This window comes from Acanthaster planci, linkage group LG11 (genome assembly GCF_054643075.1).
Source record: "Acanthaster planci isolate LZ-2023a linkage group LG11, COTS_SCS, whole genome shotgun sequence".
NCBI classification, from domain to species: Eukaryota; Metazoa; Echinodermata; class Asteroidea; order Valvatida; family Acanthasteridae; genus Acanthaster; species Acanthaster planci.
In genome coordinates, this window is record NC_141787.1 from 3,487,866 (window position 1) to 3,509,330 (window position 21,465).

At 41.2% G+C, this 21,465-nt stretch overlaps 1 protein-coding gene across 16 annotated transcripts in view; it reads right to left on the bottom strand.

Moving 5' to 3' along the window:
- The window catches only part of LOC110988614 (sulfhydryl oxidase 1-like), a 133,728-nt gene that overhangs the window by 32,638 nt on the left and 79,625 nt on the right, over positions 1-21,465 (bottom strand). For 13 of the 16 annotated variants that reach the window (XR_002599466.2, XR_002599465.2, XM_087143624.1 and 10 more), the window contains 2 exons: positions 9,739-9,864; positions 3,089-3,224 (listed from right to left, as the gene is read on the bottom strand). Coding sequence is in view for 14 of the 16 variants with exons in the window: in XM_087143624.1 (XP_086999750.1) it covers positions 3,089-3,224; positions 9,739-9,864 (262 nt within the window). In the remaining 2 variants the exon portion in view is untranslated. Of the gene's footprint in view, positions 1-2,393; positions 2,429-3,088; positions 3,245-9,738; positions 9,865-21,465 lie in introns of those variants that run through there. The other 3 variants (XM_087143630.1, XM_087143633.1, XM_087143632.1) reach the window with 3 other exon arrangements.

Below are 21,465 nucleotides of genomic sequence, written 5' to 3' on the forward strand. Positions count from 1 at the left end.
ATCTTTTTTTCTGAATGCCTAAACCCCATAAAATTGTCATTTTTTTCAAAGGCTGAAAACATGACCACCTAGTAAAACCATTACAAGGAAATGTGCCACTTTTTCAAGAGATGAAAATACTACATCCTCAAAGCAGTACGTTCCAGAAACTTTGTCTTTTTTGTCATTTTTTTCAAAGGTTGAAACTATGACCACCTAGTAAAACCATAACAAGGAAATGTGCCACTTTTTCAAGAGATGAAAATACTACATCCTCAAAGCAGTACGTTCCAGAAACTTTGTCTTTTTTGTCATTTTTTTCAAAGGCTGAAAACATGACCACCTAGTAAAACCATTACAAGGAAATGTGCCACTTTTTCAAGAGATGAAAATACTACATCCTCAAAGCAGTACGTTCCAGAAACTTTGTCTTTTTTGTCATTTTTTTCAAAGGCTGAAACTATGACCACCTAGTAAAACCATTACAAGGAAATGTGCCACTTTTTCAAGAGATGAAAATACTACATCCTCCAAGCAGTACGTTCCAGAAACTTTGTCTTTTTTGTCATTTTTTTCAAAGGTTGAAACTATGACCACCTAGTAAAACCACCAGAAATTACATATTGTTTTACACTAGATAAGTGGGGCATCAAGTCAAAACACACATGAAAAACACAAAATATAATGTCAATGAAAATGTCCATGAAAATAAATGTTCAAAGTGTCAATTAGTGGACAGTGTGGTACTCCTTGAAGCAGGGGGCGACGCAGAGGGGCTGGTGGCACGTGTCGCACTCGAAGTGCGTCTTCTTTCGCAGACCACGGGAAGCGCAGAGGACACACCGCCGGTAGCGGAAGTCGCCATAGCTGGTCCTCTCAAAGTCCACGGGGATGTGTCAGCCAACAAAGCGGGAGTTGCTGACTGGTGGAGTATCGTACTGAGGGTGGTACTCGGGCAAGGGCTCATCGAACAGCAGCTCACGGACAAGACCCAAGCGGTAGTCGAGGAAGGAGAGGCGGTGACCAACGGCCAGGTACACGGCGTAGGTGTTCACCAGCGTCAAGTCGAGCAGGTAGAAGAAGAGCTTCTTGTACCACTTGAGGGACTTACGAGTTGCTCGATGATTTGTCGCTAGTTGGTCGCTCTTGTCAACGCCCCCCATCAGGGCGTTGTACTCGATGACACAGGTCGGTTTCTGCTTTTCCTGCCCTGTCCTGTCTTGCTTGCCGGTGCCACGGATGTCTGCCGTATGCATGGTGGAGAGCATACAGATGTTGCGCTTGTCTCGCCACACCATGGCCAGGAGAGAACCGCTGACACCCAGGTCGGCCGACCGGGACGCTGTTTCGCCCCGCTTCAGCTTGATGAAGTGCAGGTCTCTCGGCATCCCTTTTCTGTTCCCCATGACGGTGCCGACGATGTTGAACTTCTGGTTGTGAAGTCGTCGAAACAAATCGGGACTGCTGAAGGCCCGGTCGAGGGCAAGGTTGTAGCCCTTACCACGTCGTTCACCAGGTCCATCACCACTTGTGTAGTTGCTGGGAGGTCTCCTCTACTTTGGCCGGTGTAGATTTTGAAGTTGTAGCAGTACCCGGCGGCACTCCCGGTGCTCTGGCACAACTTGTACATCTTGATGCCGAAGCGGGCCCTCTTTCTGGGGTTGTAAGTAGCGAAGCGGAGACGCCTGTAAAACTTCAGCAGGGAGTCGTCAACGGAAATGTCCCGTTGAGGAACGTAGACAGTGGCAAACTTCTGAGCAAGATGGTCGACGACTGGGCGCACTTTGAAGAGGCGGTCGGTGCAGTCATCTGGCATGGCGGTGTTATCGTTGAAGTGCAGGGACTGCAGGATTGCAAGGAAGCGATCTCGGGGCATGACGGACGGGAATAGGCTCATCTTCAGTAGTGGGTCGGTGGACCAGAAGCTATGAAGGGTGGGGTGCTTCGCAATGCCCGTCATTATGCAAAGGCTCAGAAAGGCCTTCAGTTCTCTAGTGTTCAGATCAGTCCATGATCGCATGTGCGCCGATGTCGTAGCGGGCCTCTGCACGGCATACCGGTTGCTCTCTTGCACTATCTTGTTGTAGAGAACGTCGTCAAAAAACAGTTCAAAGGCTTCACTGCAGGTCGAGCTGCGATGCAGGCGGGGGTCGACGGCACCACCATTACCGGTGAAGCCGTACTTCAGCGGTGTACTGTCTTCATCTGTCCACTGGAACAGTGCGGCACTGCTGCTGGTCGACGCGGCGGTCTGTGTACGGGACTGTCTCTTGCGCTTGGCATATATCGCCAAGGGTACATCACTGTCAATTTCTGTACTTGACTGTACTTGAGCAGGTGACGGCGGTGATGAAAAAGACGAAGAAACTTCGTCTGAACTCAGATAAAACTCGCTTTCGCTGGAAGAACTGGGCACTCCGGATATAACTTCAGCCATGTTGTCTGTACTCTAAATAACACGATACCCAATATTATTCTCAAGCAGCGAGGGCCGTGCCCTGTCAGTCAACGTGGCAAGGGCCAGCAGCGCCCGGGCCAGGTCATTCATGGGGCGCAGGTGCATAATGAGCCTGCACAGCCCGCGCTTTGTCTTCGGTGTAGTGCAGCGATAATCCCCTGCGAGCGCCCGGCAGCGCGAACAAATGCGCTCTGCAAAACAATACACGGATTACCTCCGCTAATTGCAGCGCTCTGCGCTGAAAGAATACAGGGATTGATTGGCAGGGCCCAGCAGCTCTCAGGAGCTCGTACTTTTATTCAAGGCTTTGATAAGTTCGGTCAACCCGGCTATAAAAGAAGTTCGGTCACCCCGGCTATAAAAAAGTCACAATTCACCGGCCGATGATGGCCTAAACTTTTTAACTGACAGCCCCAAACTTTTTTAAGAAACGCCCAGCAACTTTTTTTTATAGTAAAGTTCCGATCTCGGAGTCCCTGGCCCCAAATATAAGGCCTATGGCTCCGTTAGCGGAGCCCCCGGCACGAAGTGGTTAATTAGAAACCAGTTTCATCAACACTTTCATATTCTTGGCCGCAACTCTTTAATATCATTTTTTTCTCTGAAATGCAAAGCATTTGCTTGAACCCCCGTAGACAAAAATGTACTTACGATATGAATCCTGACTGGCGTGGCTTACAGTAAGTGTATGGAAAAGAACCCACAGGCCACATGGGTAGCCGCGATAGATGGCTGCACTTCCCTTACAACCAACCCATGTCACATCATTCTTAAAAAAACAGTCAGGCTGCAATGAAAACAGAGTCACTATTTTGAAATTATACAGAAATTAGACATACAAAAAAAATTCATAAAATTAAGAAAAATTAATCCTCTTGCAAGGTAATGTTTGCTGGTGGGCACAAAATGTTGCATACCCCTAACTCTTCAGCCAAATAAATACAGGTTCAACACTTTGAATGAATGGCATTTCTCAAAAGAAACATTGGAATGTCTTTAGACCATACTGCCACACACATCCGCACCACGAACACTGGGAGGATTCCTCAGTATTCCAATTCCATAATACCCTCTTCATTAGACACACTGTAATTGTTTCAACCCCTTCGCGATGGATGATAGTAAGACCCGCCATAAAAATTGAGATCCTCAGCCCGCTTTTCAGCTAATATTCTTGGCCCACACTCAAGCGAACACGGTGAAGGAAGGCATACCCTGCTCTTGTATATATGGTGATTGGCCTTTGTGTGTCGCCAAGAAATGAAAAGGCCGAATTTGCATCATAATCACCAGCTTCATAATAGTCTCCACTTTGAAAAGAGGCAACGGGAATGTGGAAGCATGAGTAAAGCCGTATGCACCGAACAATGAGCCTTTTCACCGTGTAATTCAAAGCGTGCACAGCACGCAGGGCCACAACTGAGGATTTGTGGTTTGGCAGGAGGCCTTCATGGCCAAGAAAGGCTGGAATTCTCGGAGTCGGCTTTCAGAAAAAAGTTCCCGGCGTCAAGGGGTTAAACAGTTATCCCCCACTGGTGACAAAGAGGGAGAATCTCACAGTTCATGAATGTGATACAGAAATTAGCAAAATGACTGTATGTAACTGTTGTCTTTTGCCAACAGGGGGCTACTGCATGGGGAGTAGAAACAGAAAGCAAGTTCATTATTTGTTCATACAACATCCTGGAGCTTGAGACACTAATAAGCTAGCACAGGTGTACACATACTTACTGCTAAACTTGCAATAGTCTTGGCCCAAGATCGAATTTGGATCATGATCATGTAAAGTTTGTGCAAACACATGTGAAGTGAATTATATCAATGACACAGGGAGCTGTCTACAAGACCGATCAAATCCATTCTTGGCTAATTTGGCAGGCTCCCCGTGCAAATTCCAGAAATTCCTTCACATTTTAGATAAGCATGAAAACCAGCACATGCACAAGTATAACCATGAAGTGCCCAGAGGCACAGTACTGTGTCACAATGGTGCTAAACAAAGTGTTTGATATCAGTGGGTATGTTCATGGGTACAAAATGGTTCATATTTCCACTAGTATTGCCACTGTGAGGTTGAATTCTTTTGCATGATTCTGAGTATCAAAATGGGTCAGATGTTTATATAAACAACAGGCCTATGTACTGATGACATTACTGTTTGTTTACATGTGCAATTTCCTGCATGAGCAATATACGAAAGCACACATGTAAACAAAGAGTGGCATCATCAGGACAGAGGTCTCCTGGGACAAATGCTTTAAAAAAAAATCATAAATACCAAAGGCAGTTTAAGCCGTTCCTACAAGTCAAGAGCCTGTCACGTGGCCAGCAGGGAAGTACTAGCTGGCTGATCTTAAGACACTTCCACTGTCACCTAAAATGTAGACTCCTGTGAAATCTGGTCCCCTTTCCCTTGCTCTGATCGCACATTCACAAATCTTCGCTTATGTTTGCGCATTAGTAAAAATGAATCTGCATCTGAAGAGTCCCAAATTCAATGCATTCTGTGCCATCTCAAGCAGTATGCACCATGCAGGTGCAAGTCTCCACACAAGAAGCTTGTTATAATTTCTCACAAAAGGCACATATCAAAGCATGGCTACAGACACAAATGACAGAGGTATTTTATAATTCTAAAACTTGTTTTAACTTCCTGACACAAGAAATGTTTGGAATAGAAATAACCATATGCTTGGCTGGTCTTAAACAAATAGCTGAGGAGAATGGATGCTTATAATATCCCTTTCCTTCTGCTCGGGCAACTACAAGCATCCATTATTGTGACTGCTACTAGATTAATGTTTCAGACTGGCCAAGCACATTGTGGTACTGTGTGATTTGGATAAGTACATGTCAAAGAAGAAGTATAGACTCATCTGACGAATTCCTGAAACTGTTATGTAGCTAACTAAGATGCTGATTTGGTACTGGTTCATTGCTTTACAGTTGAATGGTTTTGATAGTGCAGTGTATCTTTATAAGCGTGTGTCTCATAATAAAAGGTTGTTGAAGTTCTTGCACAGCCATTTTGCGTTTGTTCTGTTCTTTTGGTTGTTATTACTTGCTCCTACATTATAACATTTTGGCGACGAGGATTGAGGACCATGGCATCTGGAAGGTTTGCTGGCATACTTCAACCCCCTCCTTTTCTGCAAAACCCTGGTGAACCTCCGGTGATATAGAAGCAGTGGATCAGTTTGTTCCAAACCTACTTAACTGCAATTAGCGGTGACGATGATTTCAGTCCATCACGAAAGAAGGCCCTACTTCTACGTTGTCTGAGTGTTGAAGGTCAGAGAACCTTTTCTACGTTACCGGGTTCTACTGACTCTCCTCCACAAGAAACTGACCCATTTGCCAACACCCTACGGATCCTGAAGAACAATTTTGAGCCAATGCTTAATGTCGTTGCAGAATGTTATCAATTTCGACAACATGCACAAGTTGGTGAGACAATAGAAAATTACATTGCTTCATTACGCGAATTGGCTAAAACCTGTGACTTCGGATCTTTCACGGACCAAATGATTAGGGATCAGACTGTAGAAAAACAAACAGCCATAAAGTTCGAGAACGACTACTTATTGACAAGGACTTGAGTCTTCAAAAAGCAAAAGAGATTACACTACGAATTGAAAGTGCAATCTGGGAAGCAAGAACACTTTCTCAAGCAAACAATCCCCCGGTAAATAAAATTACCACGAATATCAAACATGACCAACCATGAATGGCTACACCTAGACGTGAAGAAAGTGACCAGTTTCAACAGCGGAAACACCGCACTTGTTTCCGATGTAACTCATTCAACCATCTTGCTAATGATTCGTTGTGTCCAGCTAAAGGCAAAACTTGTAACAAGTGCAGTATAACAGGACATTTTGTGGTTGTCTGTCGATCGTCTACTATGGCAAGAAGCGGGACTCAAGACCGAAGGACTGGTAGACAAGTTCACCGAATTGCAGATGACTGACGAAGAAGACTATGTGCAAGATCCCTGTGAAGAGTTCTGATCCTGTACGATGCAAGGCCATGGTAAATGTAGTACCTATTACATTTATGATAGATTCAGGTCTGGTGTTTCTGGTGGAAAACATTTGACAAATATTTTCTGATTGATGCATTATAAGCCATTTGCATATCAAATGTTTTTATCATATTACGAAGCATAAAATAAAGATATTGGGATGATTTGAATGCACTATCAAGTATGGCAACTATTCGTCCACAATGAATATGTATGTTGTTGAACAAGGTACAGATATAATGGGAAGAGATTTGATGAAGGCATTGCATATTAATATCGATGGTGGTATTTATCATGTAATGAAGTCAATGAACCTGTAGTTGAAACTGAAATTGTTGCCGTTTGTAGTGAGCTGTTTGATCAGTCAGAAGCGCTTCCTAGTGTCAAAGGTTTCATTGACAAGGTTAAAGTTGATAGGAATGTGCAACCAGCAAGTCAAAAAGGTAACCCTTTGGAGTAAGGGAGAAGGTTTCTGCAAAGTTAAAAGAACTTGAAAAGCAAGGTGTCATAGAAAGAATTGATTGATCAGAGTGGGTTTTGCCCATAGTAGTTGCATGTAACAAATCTGGAGGTGCGAATCTGTGTAGACTTGAGACAAGTGAATAAAGCTGTTGTACCTGATAAGTATCCTTAGCCAAAAACCGATGACATGCTCTGTGAATTAAGAAATTTGCCTGTCTTTTCACAGCTAGATTTAACTGCCTCATATCACCAACTAATGCAACATGAAAAATCTAGACCAATTACTGCATGGTTGACATACAAAGGTTTATTTCAGTACAAACGAGTGTGTTTTGGGTTGTTGTCAGCTCTATCAGCACTTCAGAAAATGATGAGCATTGTACTAAATGGGTTGAAAGGGGTTCAATGTTATTTGGATGATGTTATTGTGTATGGTGAAACTCAAGCAGAACCTGACGAAAATTTGAAGAATGTTTGAAGAAGACTTTTGAAGAAGAAGAACGAAGAACGTTTGAAGAAGTATGGCATTAGACTCAACTTGGAAAAGTGTGTATTTTCTAAACCCAGTCTGAAATTTCTGGGCCATACCATTAGTGCAAAAGGTGTGCAACCACATAACAAATTCCAAGCGATTGTCAATGTTCAAGTTCCAATTGACAAGAAATCACTGAGATCTTTCTTGGGACTTGCAGGATATTTTACCAAATAAATTCCTCAATTTGTAACTATTGTTGAACCATTAACCACTTGCTGGCCGGTTGATTTTTCTTGAGCAAGACAAGGTGCAAGGTCTTTTTGAAGATTTTCAGTTTTCAAAATTCTTAAAAAATTCATCATTTCATTTAATTGCTGTTTATACCAAAATGAAGCACTCTTTGGGCACTACTCTTAAGCTGACAGGTACCTCCATTGACTCCTGAATATTCCAGCCAGGCCTGCAGCCTTGGAAAAAGAGCCCACATTGCGTACAGTTCATGAATTTGGCAGCACAAAACAAGAAGACTCATATTTATTACCATTGAGAGAACTGGACACCTTACAGCAAGATTTCATTGAAATGTCAACAAGACATGGTACAGTATTTTCCACCATAGTTGATCAAAAAGCTATTCAGCTTGTTGAGTAACACTGATGTCATATCAGATTCAAATTTGAAAAATCCAAATGGATACAGCCAGGAAAGCAGATGATAATTTTCCTCAGTAATGTCTCAAGCTTAACAAGTGAAATGAGGTAATTTCTTGCTAAAGCACTGAATTTATTCAAATGAACACTTTGTGGTTGAATTATTTTGTAACAAAATATATGTACATCATAAGTGATTACATGAGTGCGAAGGGCACACAGAATGATGTAGTGCACATGTGTCTCATACAGAGGACACAGATGCACTACATTATTCTGTGTTTCAAGAGCACAAGCAAGATAACGAATTTATCTTCAAACAAACTTGACTTGCAGAAAATATGTTACTGGGGCCTATGCATGCAAATGCGCCACCTTTGAATTTACAGTAAATTTTGTACTTGTGCATTTTGATTAGTGCAGTGCATTGAGTTAAAACAGCAGATTATGCGGAGTTTGACATGGACCGTGCAACATGGTTATATGTCACACTGTTTGTTACCATGGATCAACCAATCAGAATTGAGAATTCAAGTTTGCTTGAAGATAAGTGCGTTAATAAGCATACGTTAAGGTATATTAATTTCTCAAACATCCACAAGAGGTGCTGCAAAAGCAGTGTGAAATGAAACTTTTTTTACTGTAGCAAATTACGCCTATAGCCATGTCTGCATTGGACTGTTCCCCCCTAAGGTTTTATCGAGCCTATGGTAAAATGAAAAGCAGTCAAATGTGACCACTGTCTGAAACTGGACTTCCAAAACAAGGCTAGATCACCGCATCTTTAAGGCATGGCACTTATTTATAGAGAAAATCTTAAAAGTACACAGCACTGAAATATAAATCCAACAATTTCAATTTTCAGCATCCAAAAACTTCACACCATGATAATGACAGAAACTTGGTAATTAAATCTGTTCAGCTAGATCGATGTTAGATAAAAGGAACAATTACACTAATTTATGGTTGCATTATTTAGATTCTTTCATTGTCATTGCCAGGTTGTTGTCTGCCCCCTCAACAAAAGATGCACAGGTTCAGAGCAAGATTCGTCCTGCCAACATCAGACCAATAGCAGATCATTGACAATATTTAGCCACCCCGAGCCAACTGGAACAACTACGGCAAACTAGAACTCCGGTGCTGCCATGGCAAAAAAAAACCTCTGCAAACAGCACCACAATTGTACTATGTAGCCAGATGTGACAGTAACAACAGACACTTCAACCATTCATGAAGGCCCCAGTCAGCACAGTGACAGTCTTGTATAAATGTGCATGTGCTATTATTTATGCTGATATTGTGTGCAAAGGTATTTCGTTGGGAAGCCTGCAAAATTAGCCAAGACTAAACATAATCCTGGGCCAGGACTAAATTTGCACGTTTCTAGAATAGCAAGCTGTATAAATATCCACTGCTTCAAGTAGTACACATAGAGTAAAACTAGCCTCTCCTGAGGTGATTCATTGGTCTTTAAGGCAAATAGAATGCTCCAAGGATTACTCGGGGAGGCTACTTTTACTATGTACTGCAAGGCAAAGCAGCCATTTTTTATGGCATTTCAACTGTAGGTTCTTGCACAATTTATGCTACCTTGGAGAGCAAATCTATGTTCGTTGCACTCCGTAATATCAGTAAGTCCTAAAAATACTTATGGAAGATAATACTGGATAGGATAGGAACTACTTACATTTTGAAAATTGTGTAGCTGATTAAGTATGCTAGACCAGCCGTCATTTGACAAGTATACGTGGGGTTGAAGCAATTTCTGCAGTTTGTTCAATGTACTCATGACACAGGGACGTCCTGGAAAATACTGGTGAGAAAACAGAAAATTCAACACGATAGTATTATATTAACTATAAAGCTACTGCACATAGTGTATTTCAGAAAATTCTGGTAAACCTATTGAGTTTAATGCAACTTATTATCTACTGTTAAATGGTGCGACACTTAGAAGTTATTTTGACTATGTATGAGACCAGTAGTACATTTCACAAAGTGTGACATAGTTCCTACCTAGCCATAGGTGCGACTGACATTTAAGTATTCTGCAAGAGAACTGTAAATGGATAGCAGTGTATTACTTGTTCTCTGTTTTTACTCTGTTTTCACTTGCAAAGTTGCAAGAGCAAAACCCTTAAACCTGCACATGTGACAAGATCCCACAAAATGAATCTTGAGGCAATATTTTTGATAATTCTGTGTTAGTTTATATAAGAAATAGAAAATTGAGTTCTTTGTTTTCATGTCTCACCCATTTTTGAATCCTGATGAAATGAACAATATATGGGTGAAAAATGAGGAGGGTTCCAACTGAAAATATGCAAGTTTCTCTTATGGGCTTTTCACCCAAAAGTTGCTATGGCCACTTGTGACTCATTTTGTTACACTGGGTCACATTTCTTTCTCACCATCAAAAAGTGGAAGGATAATTGTGTGACAAGTGGATAGGGGATATATCCTCCTCATTCCCATCCCCTCAAGGATTTATACCCCTCCCAATTCTGGATGATGAGAAGTTTTCTGAGAAAAGTACAAATCAGTTCATTGCCGGTACACATCGAACAAACTGCTAGCTCAGGCTGCCACTAAGGACATACAGAAATTTTTATGTTTTTATTTCTTGCCGGATAAGTCAATGTAAATTACCCTAAGGTTAATTTCATGGAAGGCATTTGCCAAATCCATTTTATTATTATTATTATCAATGTCTGGGTATTTGCCAAAAAATGCGAAGCTTCAACAGTGTACGTGTATGCCACATGTGTATTACAGAACAGCTCAGTAATGTCCATTCTGGTCCTCTTTCCACTGATGCTGTAGGATGCAGATGCCTCTGCTGGAAATGAGGCAAATAACAACAGCACTTTCAACATTTGTAATACCAGTTGAAGCAAATACACTAACAGGAGATAGGTATGCCAATTCTTCCAAAAGTTGGATGATTCCACACTAGGCTAACAATGCCAGTGCTTACAAATCAGGCAGCCGAACAGCTCATTCATGCTTTCATAACTTCCAGACTTGACTTCTGCAACAGCTTACTTTCTGGTCTCTCTCATAACACGCTCCGTCGCCTCCAACTGGTTCAGAATGCTGCTGCACGCCTGCTTACTGGCCATAAGAAATCCACACACATCACCCCTATTTTTCAAGCCCTTCACTGGCTGCCTATCCAGTATAGAATACAATACAAGATCATTTTGCTCACATTCAAAGCACTTCACGGTTCCGCCCCAGACTATCTACAATCACTCTTACAGGTTCGCAGCTCCAGGTCGGGCTTGAGGTCATCAGGAAAGTCACTATTTGTTCCTCGAACCCGCCTGAGCAGTTATGGTGACAGGGCCTTTTCAAGTGCCGCCCCCCGTCTTTGGAACTCCCTCCCGGTAGATCTGAGAGAAACACATAACCCCACACTCTTTGCCCAGAGATTAAAAACCCACCTTTATGTCCTAGCTTTTCCTTCTTGAGACCGAGGCTCTTTCATCAGACCGGCGCCTTTGAATGGTCACCAGATACAGGCGCCTTATAAATGCTGTATTATTATTATTATTAAGTACTTGCAATAACATTGCCGTGAACTGCAGAGTACAAGATGGCTGCTGGCACTCTTGCCACAAGTAAATACAAGGTGACATTGTTCTTTATGACTTGTCGGATCCTGGTGATCTGTCACTACCTACAATCTTTACAAGGATGCAATGCTGTCTATTGTCAGTGCAACCGTGCACTATAGAGTCCGAGGAGTGCCCTTGCTAGAACTACATCATCATGGGTCAATTGGAATAAGTGTGGGTATTCCTGTTTAAACTTACCCACGATTGATCACTAACCACCATTTGACATATGGATAGTCAGACCAATCATGGCCCATAATGTGTGCCACCACACCATGATAATCATGTTCATCCATCTTCACAGGACAGTACGAGTGAAAGTAATATCTCAATTGACTAAACATAGTGACAGTATCAGATTCTCAATCATGCAGTCAACCGTACAAGTTACAGGGTCCTACAAAGTTTATTTGACCTTATGAAATCTTATCGATGGTTAAAGAGACCAGCATCTTGAGATATAGGGGCTGTTGAGCAGAATCTAGTAAAATCTGACCTACTGCAGTGAGAATATCTCAACGATCACATTCTAGCATACATACAAGGCAACAGCCAGCTGACTATGTTAACAACGTGCACGTACCATGAACTGCAAACATGTCAAGAACACATAAGGGGCCTGCCTACAAACTTCCCACACATCATGATGACCAATGCCTCTTCTGGGTTGAAGTGACCATGATTGGTTTTGTGGTTCCCTAACCAACATCCACCTGAGTGTACCACTAGAAACGTGACATCAAAACATGTGGCAAGACCATTACGTGATTCTGACATCTGATGTTTTGGTAAGTGGATTTCAACCCATGATTGGTCAGAGGTTTTTGAAGCTCAGATAGACACAGGGTAAATGTGACGAGTTTGATTCAGAATGAAGCACTCCATGTCCATTTTCCGACTGATTACTTCAGTTTGTCTTCATTCAAAAGACAAACCATGAATAACTTACTATTTACTGCGTCGCTAGTAACATAGGCTCAAAAGATGCATTAAATATTCCTGCTTATTTGCCTTGCAGTAAACCACCTAAACTTTCAACCATTGGAATTTTGTTTATGAACTTTCTAAAATTCAGCCAGAAATAGCATGTGGCCTTGGCAGAATTCTGGCTTAACTTATCCAACTGTTTGCCTGTGAACTTAGTTTTCCATTCTGTGATATTTTGAACAGCTCTTTTGCCAAACATTCTGTTCCTCGGCAGTGGGAAAAAAAAATATTGTCCAAGTACCAAAGGCACAAACAGCCTCTATCAATAAATTTTGTCCTGTAGCTCTCATGGATCATTTTGCCAAAATAGCTGAGTTGTTTATCACCAGATTGCTACTTTTTGATATCAATCACACTTTGGATCCAAATCAAACCGGAGGCTGTTCAGGAATGTCAATTGTATGGTAGATATTGTTAATTATTTTGGGAAGTCAACCAATAGATCAAATTATGTTCCAACACTGATTACTGTGGGTTGACCATTCTGTTGTCATATTGCTGCTTAAATATAACTGCTTAAATTAAACCCTCGTGATTGGTTGATTCCTTAGATAGTTGATTTCCTCAGTGGCTGCACCCAGTGTGTGTGATGCCACGGATGCCTAATTGGCACCCAGTTAAAGCAGGAATTCCCCAAGGAACAAGGTTGGGGGGCTCAATCCATGCTTGATACTTAGGAACAATGGTGATTACATGTCTCAATATCAACAAGTGCCATGTCATGAGGGTATACTTCAGAAAAAATGAACTCAAATCTCTTCAATTAACTATCAGTAATAAGGTCTTTCAACAGGTTAAGTCGGTGAAAGTGCAAGGTGTTCTCATCAAGGGAGATTTAAAATGGAAAAAACATATTCCAGAAATAGTTAATCTATATGTTATGACAGGTTAGTCCTTTCAATTTACCTCAATGTGATCTCATTACAATGTATACTTGTTTTATTCGATCAGCTCCCTGAGTATGATGAACCTGTATGGCATTCAGCCCTCACTCAAGGTCAGATAAACCAAATCAAAAGGGTTCAGAAACAGGCATTATGTTACATTACCAATCTTATGAAGCTGCCTTAGATATCACCCAACTTGAACCCTCTGAGTGAGCGTGTCTCAAGCTGAGGCACAATCACATGATTTGTATCACATGACAACAATCCAACACAGCAGCAGGCTTGCACTTACTTTGTAAGTTGGGCCCAGCCACGCCTTTTAGAGGGGGGTTCACTCACCGGGTGAGTTTGGTATTGCCACAAATTTGGCAGGAAGATATGTGGGGCCCTTTGTCTCTCAAAGCAAGCTTGAAGCAAGCATGTGGTCACTTGGTCACAGCCAACCACAGAGTTAACAGAGGAGATTTTCTGCAACAAACTTTTCCCACCACCACCCCTTTCCTCCGCCATTTCTTTTCGGATATAGCACTCGTGAGTGTCAAGAGGCTATATTGGTTTCAGATTGTCAGGTATTCCAGGGCACTCAAAAGTTTCACGAGGCAAGTTTTTTGGATATAGACAGCCAGGGACTTAATTGTTCATAATTATTGGGCAAATAATCCAGTATATCTCGTTTTTCTATCTTGTTTTGTAAATATAATTCTTGCCATGGCGCTCTCAAGTGTCAAGAGGCTATGTTTTCCTGACTGAATGTCTCATCAGTGGGAAGATAACATTTTGTTATTCAAGTTCAATTTTATTGGTTGTCAATTATTGCCGTATATTTCATGGCTTGTGGCTTTGGGCCTGGTGTTGCCCATTCCTGGTGGGGCCTGGTGTTGCCCTTATTATGATAACTATAACAATTGACAATTCAACTGGTATGCCGTATCTCTGGTATTAGGAATAAAACACTTCTTTGTCGCTGTGGCATAAACACAATAGACTGTCTCCCAATTCCTTTAGTTTGAGTCTGAGAACAACCACTCTCTCGCACTCCCATATTTTTGTGTACAAAAATGCCCTTCCCCTTGTGACAGTGTAGCAGGCCACTGTGGAGTGATTTCACTGCCCTGGATGACTGGCAATGCTTTGTGGCTCTCCACACAGTGTAAACAAGTGTAGAGCCAAGTTTATTGCCCTTCTAGTATTTCCTGGGAGGATCAATGACCCTTGTGAACGAGTCATGTCAGGCTTGTTAGCAGCAGTTGGTGTAGCAGTTGGATGGCCGCAGATGGTCCAGCCCCAGCCGTGAGATTTTTTGGGGGGGGTTGGGATATCCTTTTCCATTGTATTTATTTGACAAAATATTGATGAAAGGAAGAAATAGAAGCAGAAAAATTACTTTGTACAGATTGTAACTTGGGCAATAACATGACATTTAATGAGAACAGGGATGTTGTCAACGAAGCCGACAAATTCATTCCTACTGATTTCGATGTTGAACTTGTTATGGGTAAAATTAAGCTCAAAAAGCAGCAGGCCCAGACGGTATCCTTGGAAAAGCTTTACAAACTTGTAACAAAGAGCTGTTTATTATCTATAGCCTTTTCTAAAAATGTATGCACATTTTATGCACTGGAACAGGAAATGAAGCTCTAGGGGACTGTCGGTGAACATGGCGAAGCATTGTTCAGTGCCGTGTTGTAGCAATCACGAACGAAGACCATTGCCAGAGATTAGCTTTCATCGACTGCAAAAGAACAAGATCCTGTGGAAAAAAGTGAATTGTTAAGATCAAACAAGATGAGGGGCCATTATTCAAGGTAGATATTGACTTTGAAACAATTTCTTTGGGCAGTTAAGATGTTCAAATAGAAAATCGTAATCATTGGCCCAACACAGTACACGTTATTGCACGTCGGTGCAGTTTGATTGATCCAGTCTTTTCCTTCCTCCTTGATTGATCGTGCCCAGTATAATGAAATAACATCTGAAATTTTTGAATTAGAATCTACAGAATTCTGAACTTCAAAAGGAAATAACCCAGTTATTAAAGGCAACCTGCTGAATGACAAAAAGTCTTTAAACTGTTAGACTGTAGTGGCAACAAGCCATTTAAGCCTGACATAAATGGTGCATGCATGCAAGGTCAACAAAAAGTCCCAGATAAAATCCCGTTAATAAACTGCTTACCCTTCAGATTATGAATGCAGGCTTCTGAAAAACACTTGAAGCCTTTATCAAGCTGTTGCTCTCCACTGCCTTTGGAGCCCTTTTTGACATAATCCTCCACAAACTGGAAGGTTATCTCAGGAACCACGGAAAGATCCCTTCTGTTTACAGCCATTGTGACACACAAGTCCCCTACAGCCTCGTGGATCTTAACAGAACCGTAGCAGTTGGCACAATCAGAAAAACAACTTCCCTCATGGAAGTGTACTTGCTCCTCTTCTTTTCAATGTGTACACTAATGACCAATGTATCCAAATATGAGGACCTTCCTACATGCAGATGACGTGTACATTACCTCCCAGAAGCAAATCTTTGAGGAGGTGCAAGTAGTACTCAGTGATACTCTTGCTGGTCTCATCCTGTACTACACAGTATTAACCACCTGTGAGCCAACCTACACAAGACCCAAGTAAGTGCCTTCCACCTCAAAAACAGGGACTCGCAACAACAACTCAGGGATAGGTTGATTGGGAAATTACTGCAATACACCCAGAACTGAGGACCTGAGGACCTGTACCTCCGGAGTGGTATCGCTCCCCCACACATCAGACTCAAGGAAAAACTCAAGCAGGAAATTGGCCCCCTCTATCCATTCTCCCAGAAAGAGCCTGCCAAGAAGAGAATGAAGTCCAGGCACTGCTTCCTTCTCTCAGTGAAGTCGCTGAATGAGAATGCCAGTAGAGAGGATTACTTGGCGGAATACCCACTTACAGTCAACGCCTCACAGGCTGTTACTTGCCCCAAAGAAATCCCTGCTACCAGGCTCCAAAGCATGGACTACCTGATCAACTAAGAACTGCCACAGACTGATGCAGGGCCCTTATGCAACAATGGGGTGAAACAAGAATGAGCAGATCGTGTGTGACTGAGGGGAGGAGCAAACTATGGAGCAACTCCTTCACTGCCCACAACTACCAGGTGTTTTGTATGTATTTCTATTTATATATTTCTATATGCACTGCATTTGGGTTGAATTAATGTGTAAATGGTAACCTTTGTATGTGTAGATGTGCTTTAATTTAGTGGTAATTTTTTGTCTTTAAGATTCATGTATTTTTAACTTCTACATCAGGAAGACAATATTCATGTACAGTGTATTACTTTTTGAATGTATTGACAAATAAGTAATCTTAACCCCTTGACGGTGGGAACTTTTTTTCTGAAGGCCGACTCCAAGAATTCCAGCCTTGCTTGGCCACTAAGGCCACCTGCCAAAATGCAAATTCTCAGTTTGTGGCCCTGCGTGCTCAGCACACTTTGAATTACACAGTGAAAAGGCTCATTGTTCGGTGGCATGCGGCTCTACTCATGCTTCCACTTTCCCGTTGCCTCTTTTCAAAGTGGGGACTATTGTGAAGCTGGTGATTATGATGCAAATTCAGCCTTTTCATTTCTTGGAAACAAACAAAGGCCAATCACCATATATACAAGAGCCAGGGTATGCCTTCTTTCACCGTGTTCACTCGAGCGTGGGCCGAGAATAATAGCTGGAAAGCCGCAAGTATGTCACTCAGAACATCCTCTAGTTCATGGATTTTTAATAAGATAATATACAAAACCATTAATTTGACAATTGAAAAGGCAGCTTTTTCTCAATTTTACTCAAAGCAGTTAATTCAAAAATGAAATCAATAAGTGGAATGAAAACTGCAGTAAATTTTGTCCCTAATCAGCCAATCTTGTAAAATCACAAGCTAGTTATATATGTGGACCTCAATAACTACCTCACAAGTGTTCTCAAGCTATGCCACAACAGGACACTCACTTTCAAAAGATCAAGCACAAACATGCCGGTGCCAATATTTTCAGCAACCTGAACGCAAAACATGATTTCTGGTCCATTCATGTCAATGAGAACAGCTCAATTCTAAAAATACTCTAGGTAGATACTACTATTACAAATGCATGAAACCGTGTGCAAGTCAACATGTTATCAAAATGATTCATTCAATTGGAGCCAATTCTTGAGCAGTGAGAACTGTGAAGGCACAAGTGGAACTGATGACACCATTTTGAGGGTTCCAGAATTATAACAAGATAGGAATCTTTACTATTTGTAACTATCAGTGCTGCAAACAAGTCCAAAGGCCGGGTGTATGTAATCAAAGAAAAACAGATCACATTATCCAGCAGGGTAAAAGAAGTGTGGGTTATTTACCCCTGAACTTGCCAAAGAGAAAATACCACTTCATACTGAAAAATCCAACTCAATCCACATTTTTAATTCATATTTTAAATTCATCTTTTACTAGATAGGCCTAATGTGTACTTTTAATCTATTTTATCTTACTAGACTGTGATTTTTGTGTTGATTCCACTGTTCCAGTGTTTCTAATGCTTTCTAAGACCCTCTATTAGTTTGTTTATATCCTTTGTACCCCCCTCCATCCACCCATTTTCCCTCCTCTTCCTCCTCCCTATTTTTCCACCTTCCTGTATTTGTGTTCCTCCATCTTTCCCTTCATTACAATTTTATCCCATCGTCATTTTAATTTTGAATCCGTAAAATGTGTATTGTTGTAATTCCTGTAACTGCGTGTATCTATAATCTTTTGGTATTTTTAGGTTGAATATTTTAATATGTGTTTTAATGCTAATCTTATATTGTACACTGGGGAGGTAATTTTCGTGCGTTTTATGTCCTAATCATGCAATAAATATTTGAATCTGGCATCTGGAATCAGGTACAGTTTCTTGGAATGTTGACAAGTCCATTAATCCGCCATCTATAAAGTCACACTGCAGACTTCCACAAACCTCTGCAATACGACTGCCTGAGTGGACTTTTAGCCATCAACTGTTTATTAAGAAACTGTGTAATCAAACTTGTACAATCTTATGGTATTTTGATCCAAAAAAACACAAAACAGTCCTGGTTCAGATGCTACAATGATTTAAGGAGAGGCTGTTGCATGCATGCACATGTACATGTGTGTGGTGAAGATTTATTATTTATTTACATCTGTTCATACCACAGTGTACTTAGTGCCAATTACAGGATGAAGTGACATTTAAGAAGACAATGAAGAATTGTTCAGTTTTAGAGGAGGGAGGAAAACCCCAGATAAATATGCCAGGGAACCCCCCCCCATCAGACAGGGGCTGCAAACTCAATCCACATACTAAGTGGGATTTGAACCCGGGTCACAGAGGTGAAAGGCCAGGAAAGAGCCACTACACCCACCTGACTCCCATTTCATGATCCATCAAAAGCCCCCTACTACAAATGGCCTATTCAAACCAATTGATTTTTGAATTGAATTTAACTGGAATGAATTGGTTCCAATTGGCAATCAATTGGTGCTCAATTGGTTTCAGTTGGTATGTTTTCTCTCCCATTTTTCCCCCCATCAATTGGAGATTTCAAATTGGACACAATTGGTTTCAAATGGCATTTTTTTCTTCGCTATTCATTTTCCCCAATCAATTGAAATTTCAAATGGGAATCAAGTGGTTCAAATTGGTATGCTTTATCTGATTGTTTTCCTCAATCAAATGGAGTTTCAAATGGGACTCAACTGGTTTGAATTGGTAATGAAATGGTTTCAACTGATTCTTTGGTTGGTTACAATTGGATTGTGAATTGGCTTTCAAATGGTGTCACTTGGTTTGAAATGGTCCAACCGAGAAAGGGTCCAAATTTACTATTCTTACCAACTGAACCCAATTGGATTCCAATTGATTCCAAGGAAAAGCAATTGGTTTTGGAATTGATTATTGAATTGGTAAGTGAATTGGATCCAATTCAACATACGTGAATTGGATTCAATGGGTAAGAGAATTGGATCCAATGGGTATGTGAATTGCAACCCATGGGTAAGTGAATTGGTCTCTATAGGTAAATGAATTGGACATTTTCAGTCGGGTCCTCATATCAATGAATACTGATCCACCTTAAGCCATATCACCCAGGAAAAGGTTTCGGTTGCTGGCAGTTTGCCACGGTTTCTGACACAGGATGGCACACACATTTTCTCCGGACAGTCTTGTCACTCTCATTCATTTACCATGGCAATTCCAAAAATTCCTGAAAATAGATGGCAGTGGCAAGTATTTGTGTGTGGGAAGTGGGACAGCACGATGTGCTTAGTCTGCCTGCATCTATGGGTAGATGTTACAAGAGGGTGTATTTTCATTAAAATGAATAATTAGTATTTCAGGGCCAGCCTCTCTATTCTTGGTATGTCCTAGTGAATATGTTGATTGGATTGATTTTTGGGGTGTGGTATTTCAAATAAGGCTGTAGTGGGAAAGTGTTGCAAGAATTTTGTGGGCTTTTATTTTACACAACATACAGAGGGCTTTTGGGCAGTTCTTAGTGCATTTGGACTGACAACATTTGCTTGTCAGTTTGTGCTAGAGACAGCTCGGTGGTGCTGTAGCACATATTAGCAGGGCATTAACTCAAGTCAATTTCATTTTGGGAAAATTTATTCTCTAAAAATGAGGATAGCCAAGAGAAACCCCAAACTCCAAGTTACTTAGAACCCGGTATGTGACAGCAGACAATCCATTTGTTGCACAGTAGTGGGCACCATGTCAGTATGGTTGGGTGATTTGGATTTTTGCTGTATAGCTCAATAAGAAGAGATAATTTGGGTGGTCCTACAAAAGATTCTCAGGCCTCTTTTCACAAAGTCACTGTAGAAACAAGTGATCATAACCATTTTTTTCTTTCCCTAACCTACCCAGACAAGTCACAAAACTCCAGTATCTAGTTAGAAAAACCACGTATAGACTGCACCTATTCTTCAGAAAGACGTTAGCAACAGAGCAACCACAAAACAGTCTTCCACAACCAAAACTATTCGAGTTTCAGAATGAGTTTCTATGGCTGAAGCCAGTGTTGGGATTCACAGCGAACATTCTCTGCCACTCACTTTGGTGCTTGAATTTATTTCATTAACCTAACAACTTTCCAAGGATGAAGATGCTTTAGACTCACTGAGTGTAGACTGCACTTAAGCGTCATACAAACTGAAGTATGAACTCTGAAAATCCTTCACATAAGAGCTGGTGGAAGATCTCAAGTCAATCCTATTTTCACTAAATATTGATGAGGCCACCAGAAAAACAAATCATTGAGTTATTTCAGTTCTGGTCAGCTACTTTTGCCCTAAGCCACAAGAAGTAGTGGTGAAACATCTGGCCTCATTCACAGTAATAAAAGCAGTCCTTAATTTAAAAGGATTTTCAATTTTAAAGTACGTTACAATTCACATTACTGTGCATAAAAGATGTGCAGAAAATACTCAAATCTCAGTAGAATGGCATGAGCACTATAGTCTTGCTTTCATGGCCCAACGGTTGAAAGCTTCTTTAGTGTTATGAACAATATCCTTGACAGCAGAAAATTACAGATGCAGGTGACTATCTTTTCTGCCATTCAGCCCATCAAATATCAACTCAAGAGTCACAACAAGGCTGCTCTTCAGTTTATCTCCTCACCAGATTACTTACATGAAAGAGTTAACCCCACTCTCCGCAAGAATACGAAAAGAACTTGTAAGTGGTACCAAGACGGAAAAAATCAAGCTTCTGGTAAAATAGAAAGGAACAGAAGAGATATTGGAATGAGCCAGTTTGTTATTTCAACAGCGCATGCCTAAAATGAAGCATATTTGTGATCATTTTCGACATGTGTGCGAGGTCTGCCCAATCTTGCTTTGTTCCAAAATGACCTTGCTTGTTTGAAATGCTGAACTA